This window comes from Vespa velutina, chromosome 24, assembly GCF_912470025.1.
Source record: "Vespa velutina chromosome 24, iVesVel2.1, whole genome shotgun sequence".
NCBI classification, from domain to species: domain Eukaryota; kingdom Metazoa; phylum Arthropoda; class Insecta; order Hymenoptera; family Vespidae; genus Vespa; species Vespa velutina.
Window position 1 is genome coordinate 2,638,323 of NC_062211.1, and position 8,718 is coordinate 2,647,040.

The 8,718-nt window shown below is 32.9% G+C and overlaps 2 protein-coding genes across 4 annotated transcripts; one reads left to right on the forward strand and one right to left on the reverse strand.

The window, feature by feature from the left end:
• Positions 1–68: 68 nt before the first annotated feature.
• LOC124957110 (ER membrane protein complex subunit 2-like) lies at positions 69–2,302 on the reverse strand. Its single transcript, XM_047513813.1, has 7 exons — positions 1,830–2,302; positions 1,531–1,644; positions 1,283–1,433; positions 1,058–1,201; positions 727–883; positions 535–630; positions 69–438 (listed from the first exon to the last, which is right to left on the reverse strand). Exons 1-7 carry the CDS (start codon positions 1,861–1,863, stop codon positions 265–267), a joined length of 870 nt encoding a protein of 289 aa, XP_047369769.1. The 5' UTR covers positions 1,864–2,302; the 3' UTR covers positions 69–264.
• A 668-nt stretch (positions 2,303–2,970) lies between these two features.
• Positions 2,971–8,421, forward strand: LOC124957015. 3 transcript variants are annotated; one of them, XM_047513587.1, is made up of 3 exons: positions 2,972–5,644; positions 6,017–6,369; positions 6,563–8,421. In XM_047513587.1, the coding sequence occupies exons 1-3, from the start codon at positions 3,883–3,885 to the stop codon at positions 8,219–8,221; spliced, it is 3,774 nt and encodes a 1,257-aa protein (XP_047369543.1). In that variant the 5' UTR covers positions 2,972–3,882; the 3' UTR covers positions 8,222–8,421. The 3 variants fall into 3 exon arrangements, with proteins under 3 accessions (XP_047369542.1, XP_047369543.1, XP_047369545.1); XM_047513589.1 differs by having other exon boundaries at positions 2,973–5,644; positions 6,170–6,369; XM_047513586.1 differs by having other exon boundaries at positions 2,971–6,369.
• Positions 8,422–8,718: the final 297 nt, after the last annotated feature.

Genomic DNA, 8,718 nt, shown 5'->3' on the forward strand with positions numbered 1-8,718 from the left:
TATATATATATATTTTATATATATATATATATATATATATATATATATATATATATATATATATATAAAATTAGTGAACGTTATAAGATATGATCAAAAATGTTTTGTGAATGTTCATGTGCACAGTTATTCGTTATAATTCTGACTGTCTCTGAAAACAGTATTCTTATAGATAATGCATTTACATATATTACAACATTCAAACAAATTTACAAAATCCTAACTTGATTTGAATATGAACATTGACTAAATGCATTTCAATATCTAAGCTTCAACTTGCAATTGTCCTAATAATCCTTCTATATTTTTAACTTCTTCCTCTGAGACTTTACTTGAATATTGTTTTTCAATTTGATTGGCAGCCCATTCACTTAATTTTATTGCATCTTTTTTCTTAGATGCTGGACATTTGGATGATGTTGCAATACTGTTTGTTGCCTAAGAAAAATATAAAGGTAAAATAAATTTATTAAAATTTTAAACATTAGCTTTTATATTATTAAAATTTATACCATGAGGAAAAAAAGAACTTACTAATAATAGGCCATAAAGTGCTCTAATATTATTTGGATTTAATTTGGCTGCTTGACAGAAATAAGCTTTCGCCAATTCCATATTATCAAAACCTCCCTAAAAGCAATAGGAATAATGAAGGACAAAGAAAAAAAAAAAAGTGATTTTTTTTTGTTTTCATATTTTCTATTACAATTATATAATATAATTTACCTGAGAATATTTTATTTCTGCATATCTTTGATAAATTAAATGGCTGTGCGGATTATGTAATATTAATTCTTCCATGCAAAAAGCTGCTTTAGAATATTCATGTTCTTGTAAATACAAATCACATAGTTCATGCCATGCTTCTTGATCGCTCATGAATCTATGTGAGATTAATCATTTATATTCATAATAATTTAGAAGTACGTAGAAGAGATAAGTCAAAATGTAATTGGATAAAATAAATAAAGATCTAGGCATAAATATATTTTCTAGATACTTCATTGTATATATATATATATATCTCAAAAATATTTTTATATCAAATATTACTTACTTTTTTAAATATTCCGTAAGTTCTTTGATTGCTTCTGATATTTTTCCTTTAGCTTTCAATAAAGCTACACGACGTTTTCTTGGTGCAGCATTAGTTTCATCCTTTTTTATAATAGAATCTAATACTTCTATTGCCTCGTCATACCTTAGATATATTAATATAAAAATAATATTTACAAATCATTGGACAAATGTTTTTATACGTTCCATAATATAAAATACGTACATTTCCAATGCTTCCAAGTGCATAGCATGATATTTATGAACTCGTAAACTACCAGGAAATTCTATCATTAATATTTTAATACAGTAATCTGCTAATGATAAACGATAGCAGTCTAAGGCAGCCACGCAAACTTGTTCCAATACTAAATATTCTATACAAGATTAAAATTAAATATATAAAATAATATGATTATATGATCGAGAGAATAGATATTTTATATTTATATAACGATTAAATATAATTCTTACTTTCGTTACCAAGTTGATTGACCTTTCCTGCCAAAACGTTTTCCCATAAATTGACTACATCTCTACTTTGTCGTTCTGAGTTCTCTCTCCATGTTCTAAACAAATCTCTAACCTCTATAACATATAAGAAACAAAATAACATTACATTCTACAAAGATACATATCAAATTTTATGAGGTACTTGCATTGTTTGTATTACGAATTAATTAATTAATTAATTAAAAAAAAAAAAAAAAAAAAAAAAAAAAAGAAAAAAAAAACAAGAACAAAAAAAGAAACAAAAAAAAAAAGAAACTTACCCAACCAAGTTAATTTATCATAACGACCTTCCATAATCAGAAATAAAAGTAATAGGAAATAATAAGTGATATGTTACACGAAAACGTTTACAGTATTGAAGAGGTTATACGATGTTGATTTCAAATCGCATTAGCATATTGTCAACTAAGCACGATCAACAATAGTTTCTCTCTTAATCGAAATCTAAATGGCTGTCGTACGCTATTCAAATGATTCAAAGGACAATATAATTACAATGGAATAATCTAGCCAAGTAAAGAGGCCGAACGATATATTTGAATTGATATTATATCAATTTAATATTTTATATACCCATAAATCATTTGTTTCACACAACAAGCACAATGATATTTTATTTATTAATAGAATGATTATTAACGCAGATTGATCATTTTGATTAATTACAAACTTAGTACTTTTATGTGTGGAAAAATAATACTGCTTTATTATCACCAATCTAGTAAAAGGGGGGGAAAAATCGGTGCTATAGATTTATTTTAGATGCGACACACTGCTGAAGTATTTGAAATACAGCGCCCTCGTTTCTTTATGAGAATTAAATATATAATACATGATCTCATTAAAATAAAATATACAATTCAAGTATATATCTAGTAATATTAAAAAAAAAAAAGATGATCGATAAGAATTATAAAGGATATATGAAAGAAAACAGATTCGTACTTGTAGTATAAAATAATAGAAACACGCTAATGTATTCGATCTAAATTTTTTAATTTGAAAAAACGCGCCACTACGATTTACCAATATGGCCGACGATTATTAATGAAAAATGATTTAGCAAAAAATTGCTTCAATTACGTATACGATATATTATAATTTGAGAAATAAAATATTATTTTTGATATCAATAATTATAATATTATTTATTATAATATTAATTATATATATATATATATATTTAAGTATAATTAGTTTTTGAAGTGAGGGCGCTGTTAACCAAATAGTTAACATCATTTTCCTGTTCGCCTCTATGCATTCACAATTACCTTTTTGTCGTTGATAATTCCCAACGCCGTACACACGTGGCGATGATAATTGGGATAATATTATTTTCAAACGGAAAAATATAATAGAGAAATATTTTTATTTTTCGTTTGTGTTTTTGTTCATTACTTTATTTAATTTGTTTGTATTTTTTCATTTTGTGTTATATTTCGATTAATAAAAAGAATAATAAGATAATAGAGATAAATGGTGTACGGACAATTTAATATGTTTGAGATAAATGATGAGAAGTTAATAAAAATAAGAAGAAATGAAGAATGAAGAATGAGAAGAGAAAAGAAGCAGGGCACCGGATAAATGTAAGAACGTTCCTGAATCTTGGAGGCGGTCGACATGCGACCTGTCGGTACGATAGAAAACAGGTGTTTATAATCGGTAGGTTCCGTCCACCGAGCGAGGCGGCAGGGCTGTGGCTCTTGTGGCAACATACAAGGGGGCGCGCCATGCTCGTGGCAAGACTTCTTGTTGCTCTCATTCCCAGGCGAAATACTGTTCGTCGCTGTTTTCTGTTGTGTTTTTGGGATAGTAGAAGGCGAAAAACATGTCGTTTTGATAATCTTACGTACGATAAAACGGGCCTGAGCGGATTGATCGTGGTGCCCAGGGTCGGCCGGCGCTCCTATACCGTGGCCCCGTGCTACGTGCAGGTGTAATTTAATAAGGAGCGCAGGGGAGGTTGGCGATTTAACAGGGATATCGATTTGTCCGCCGAGTGCTGTGCTGGCTCCATCGCAAGACCCAGAAGCAGGCAGCCATGGACGTCGATATTTTTGGGGCACAGCCTGCCGCAGCACCGTGTTGGGTATGTTGCGTCCGAGCGAGTCCAGAGGCCTGATAGGGCCCGAGAAATGCGACGATTCGCCGGCCGATAACGCGGTGCGAGAGTAGGCAGTAAAAAAGGGGCAAAGACGGCGAGCCGCGGTACGGCGGTACGCTCCTTACCACGAATTTTATTGTCAGGACGGCGTGCCGCGTAGGAATTCAAAGAATTTTTCAGTATCAGGACCGTACCGATAAACCACGATGGATCTTGGCATCGTAGGTAATGCAACGGGTGCATCCGGGGGGGCCGTCGCCTGTCCCGTTTGCACTCTTTATTTGCGCGAGGGTATCAGCCTTCAAAGACACTTGGATACACATCCCAAGGAACAGGTCATAGAGGCCCTCATTAAAGCCAGCTCTACGACCTCTCAACAGACACAACAACTTCCATCGCCAACATCAGTACCTCCTGTTCCTTCCAGCATTCAATCACCACAGAATACACCGCAGCACATCCAACAGACGACTGCACATGTTTCTGCTCAGTCTCCATATCCCATAGGGCCTATATTTGAATGTCCACCGATTGGTACTATGATGCCTCCTCAATTTGCCTCGTTTAGTTATCAACAATTTGTCAATAATGGGACCATGATGATACCACAGTACGCAATGGCTCCGCAGACTAATCAGATGATGCAAATGTTGTATAATCCATATGGTATGTATCAGCAGCAACAGATACCCACTGTTCAAATGATCTCTCCGGTTGCAGCCATTCCTAATACCACAAGGATAAGACCTGTGGTTACTATGGCTGGTGAAACCAATAACAGGACCACTATCACCGTACCTGTAAATAGTTCTGAGCCAAAGCAGATCTTACCTGAGATATTGCCAGAGCCTGAAGTAGAAAATGAACAAGATCTGCCTGACATAAATTTCCCAGCATCCCCCGAAGTAGCTAATGAAAATACTTCTATGCAGCAAGATGGAAATGAAAATAGTAGAATTCAAATAGAACATAGAGGGCAACAGATACAAAATCCGACCATTCAGGATCAAAGTTCTGTGCAGCACGAATACAATAGCATTCCTAGATCTTTAACTATCGCTTGTAACATTGAAAATGAAGATGATGACAATGCTGAAAGTGTATTGCCTGATATAGACGAAAGAGAAACGGCACACATAGTTGCATCGGTTGTCCAATGCAAACCCACACATTATGAAGAACAATCTGAAATACGAAGGTTTGATCAAGAATATAAAAATGATACTAGTAAACTCAATTTAGAAACGCAAGATGTACTTGGAAATACTATTGCAATAGAAAAGGAAAAATTAGAGGGGGAGAAGTCTTCGGATGAAAAAGATAAGAGTGAAAATGAATCTGTCCCATCTCAAGTTCCTTCAACAGAAATGACAAAAGATACTGCACAACCTGAGGTAGAACAATTGGAACAATTATTAATCACTATTATGGAATCAGAATTTAATAGTGCATCAACGAAGGAGCATGATGTACAGAAGGATGAGGAAGGGAAGGAAAGTATGGAGGAAAGTGCTTCAGTTCATGCGGACGAGGAAATAACTCCGAATATAATAGATGTGATTTCAAACTCTCATGGCAGTGATATCAAGGAATGTAATATAGAAATGGAAATTACGGAAGAACCAAAAATATGTGTAGAAGACAAATCAGACAAAAGTTATATTTTATATCATTACAAGGACAGTTTATCTGCTCCACCCTCGCCAGCAATACGAAAGAAGTCTACTCGAACATATTCAGTTCGTTCAGAATTTGGATCAAACGAAAATCTTAGTGTTTATCCTGTCGGATTTGATGCTACTACATTGCAAGACGAAGAGGACGACGACGAAAAGAATATGACAGAAGATAATTTTGATGAAGCAGACATGGAAATAGAAGCAATACCTAGTCCTCATACACCTTTCATGAAGTATGGTGAAAGTGCAGATGGTGTTAGATCCCATACTCCATTGTCTGCTATTAGTGGTATATCAGTACTAAGAGTTCGAAAAGATTTAAGCAAACCTTGTTCTCCTGCATCTGCACATTCATTTTGTCATATAGATGGTGATAGTTTGAGCCATGATGATGAAAGTAACGATTTAAGAGAAATTACAATGGAGAAAGATCCCATTAGTTGTCCACAAATTGAAGAAGAATTGAAAGTTGATAAATATGAAGAGAATGTATGTGAAAATGTGGAGAAGAAGGGTAATAATTCAAATCATGTCTATCATCAATCTGTAATAACAGAGCATGTTAGCTTATTTCCACCAATTCATTCGCAACAACCTGTTTTAATACAGGATTCTTATCCATTACCAAATAACAAAAATCATAATCTTTTAAATTTATCAGAATCCATCAATCCAACTACTAGCACTGAATCAAAGAATTATCATTGTAGTAAATCAATTATTCAAAAACAGTCAATGGAACTTCTTAATATAAATGAGGATGCTCATGCTGGTCCAATGAATGTTTTTGAGTTTGATGGACTTCAAATTTTAGTTCCTAGTACATTTATAAGTGAATCATCACAAAAAGCAGTGAGTGCAACTAGCCAGCAATCTATGGCAAGTAGCGAGGGAGGTGCAGGTATCGACGAAGAAGTCAAAAGTGTTAATATGCGTGCTGACGAAACTATGCCACCCAGAGGTGAATTATCAGAACAAGAAAGCAATGGCTGTACAGAACAGTCTGCTTGGCAGGTTATTATCTTTTCAAATTTTAATCTTAATATTGATTATTCTTTCAATTAATTTTGCCTGATTAATTATTAATTGTAATGTATTAATTAATTATAGTATAATGAATCTCTTCAATCCTCTTATGCATTATGTTTTATTAATTTTTAATACTTTTTATGATATAAAATTAATTGTAACAAATTTTATTTAACAGGTTTATATGGGCCAAGAATCTTCAAGAATGTCAACTTCTTATGATCTAATGGCAAGGGAAAGTTGGGAAGAATCAGAAGGATCAGACAATGAAATTAGTGGTCCATTGTTAGATAGTCGATCTTTAGCTACGCATTTTACATCTAGCTTATTCTTAGATCGTGATAGGAAAACGCCTACAAAAAGGACATTTAAATGTTCACATTGTCCAGAGGTTTTTGACTGTCCTAAAGAACGTAGAGTCCATAGTACAATGGTGCACAAAGAACCTGGACCTAGCGGTAGTAGAGATGCAACAGAACAACCAGAAGTAAAAGATATAAAATTATTAGACGGGCGCATGAATGTGTTTGATGATATTTTTGTACCAGGCTTACATGTGCAACAAATGTATCATCAACAGCCATTGTTACATCAACTCCAACCGCCGCAACCAGATTTAGCAAAAATAGAAACCGATCAGAAAGGTGAAAATTTGACAATTCCTTCGACAGTAGAGGTATCTTGTGCATTATGCAATCAACGATTTAATAGTGAAAAAGCTTTACAGTTACATCATAAGAGAATGCATATAGTTGAAGTATCGAAACGTATTCGTGAACAGGCAAAATGCGTAATATGCAACGAAGAATTCCCATCTGTTGTATTGTTTAATGCTCATCTAAAAATACATCCTTTAGAATGTGGGCAATGCGGAAAATACTTTTATAGAAAGCAAAATTATAAATTACACATGAAACGTCATTTAGGAATCAAGCCCTTCCCTTGTACACTATGTGATAAGGCATTTTTAACTAAACAAAAATTAGATGAACATACTAATGGACATACAGGTAATGCCCCTGTAAAGTGTAATTTGTGTAATGAAACTTTTCGTAGATATTCAAATTTAACTCAGCACAAGAATAGACATCATCTTAATATTAAAAAGAAATTGAAAGACTATATATGCCAATGTGGAGAGATATTCCATACGAAGAAAAAATTAGCATGGCATAAAGAGACACATGATGAAAAACCTAAAGCATGCACATATTGTAATGAAAGATTTATACATATGGCTAGTCTTACACGTCATATGCGTCGTGCTCACAATAGGAGATTTGTTCCTGATGCTCAAAGAGAAAATGAAAATGTGGAGTGTCCAATATGTAAATGTATTTATTTGCGATCATCCTTAGCCGTTCACATGCGTGTCCATAATGGTGAAAAACCCTATGAATGTCAGGTCTGTTCCAAGGCTTTTAGTACGAAATGGAATTTACAATTGCACAAGTGGACTCACGCAGCACGTAGCACGAAACCATTTAAGTGCAACCAGTGCAGCGCTGCATTTTATCGACACAGTGATTATACAGCTCATATGAATTCTCATCGGAATGTACGTCCATATACGTGTAATTACTGTGGAGCTCAGTTTATACGAAAGTATAACTGTTTAAGACATGTAAAAGAACACGAGGAGAATAAGGCATACACATGTGACGTTTGCAACAAAACTTTTCATAGATCATATTATCTAAAAGAACATTTAAGAGTGCATTCAGGAGCAAGACCATACACATGTCACATCTGTGGGAAATCAAGTGGTACGAAATCTAATCACAATAAGCATGTAAGAATTCATCATGCCCGAGAACCTGTAAATACTGAAAACTAATGAATCTTAGATTTTCATGAAGTATTATAATTGACGGTATCAACTAGTCTGTGACACTGGGTCTATTTGAATCAAATAGAATAGAAAATAAATATTATAACGAAATATCTTATATTATCGGGAGCTTATATTAATGATTGAAAAAAGAATTATTTAAGAACAAAACAAAAACGAAGAAAAGAAAAAAAACACAAAAAAAAAAAAGTCAAAAAAAGAGAAACAAAAATAGAAACAATTTATATAATGTAATAAAGCTGATATATATAAAATATTTTCTAAGTTATAAAATTGCATTTTATGAGATTAACTTTTTTAATATTATATTTTATAAAATAATATTATTTAATTCGTGAAGTCTTAAAAAATTATTTTATGTGAAATTAATTAATTTTTTAATTTATCCAAAATTATTTTTATTGTGTGATTTTTATCTTATCAAGAATGATTGAAATGATCCAGTGAATTCAGACTCTAACTATATATAATAGGATAAAGAA

Bases quoted from the DNA above. Each gene is read 5' to 3' on its own strand.
- LOC124957015 (XM_047513586.1), top strand. From the start codon at position 3,883: ATGGATCTTGGCATCGTAGGTAATGCAACGGGTGCATCCGGGGGGGCC. The intron at 6,370-6,562 runs GTTATTATCTTT...TTTATTTAACAG, and splicing joins CAGAACAGTCTGCTTGGCAG to GTTTATATGGGCCAAGAATC.
- LOC124957110 (XM_047513813.1), bottom strand. From the start codon at position 1,863: ATGGAAGGTCGTTATGATAAATTAACTTGGTTGG. The intron at 1,645-1,829 runs GTAAGTTTCTTT...TATATGTTATAG, and splicing joins TGATAAATTAACTTGGTTGG to AGGTTAGAGATTTGTTTAGA. The intron at 1,202-1,282 runs GTACGTATTTTA...AATATATCTAAG, and splicing joins CACTTGGAAGCATTGGAAAT to GTATGACGAGGCAATAGAAG.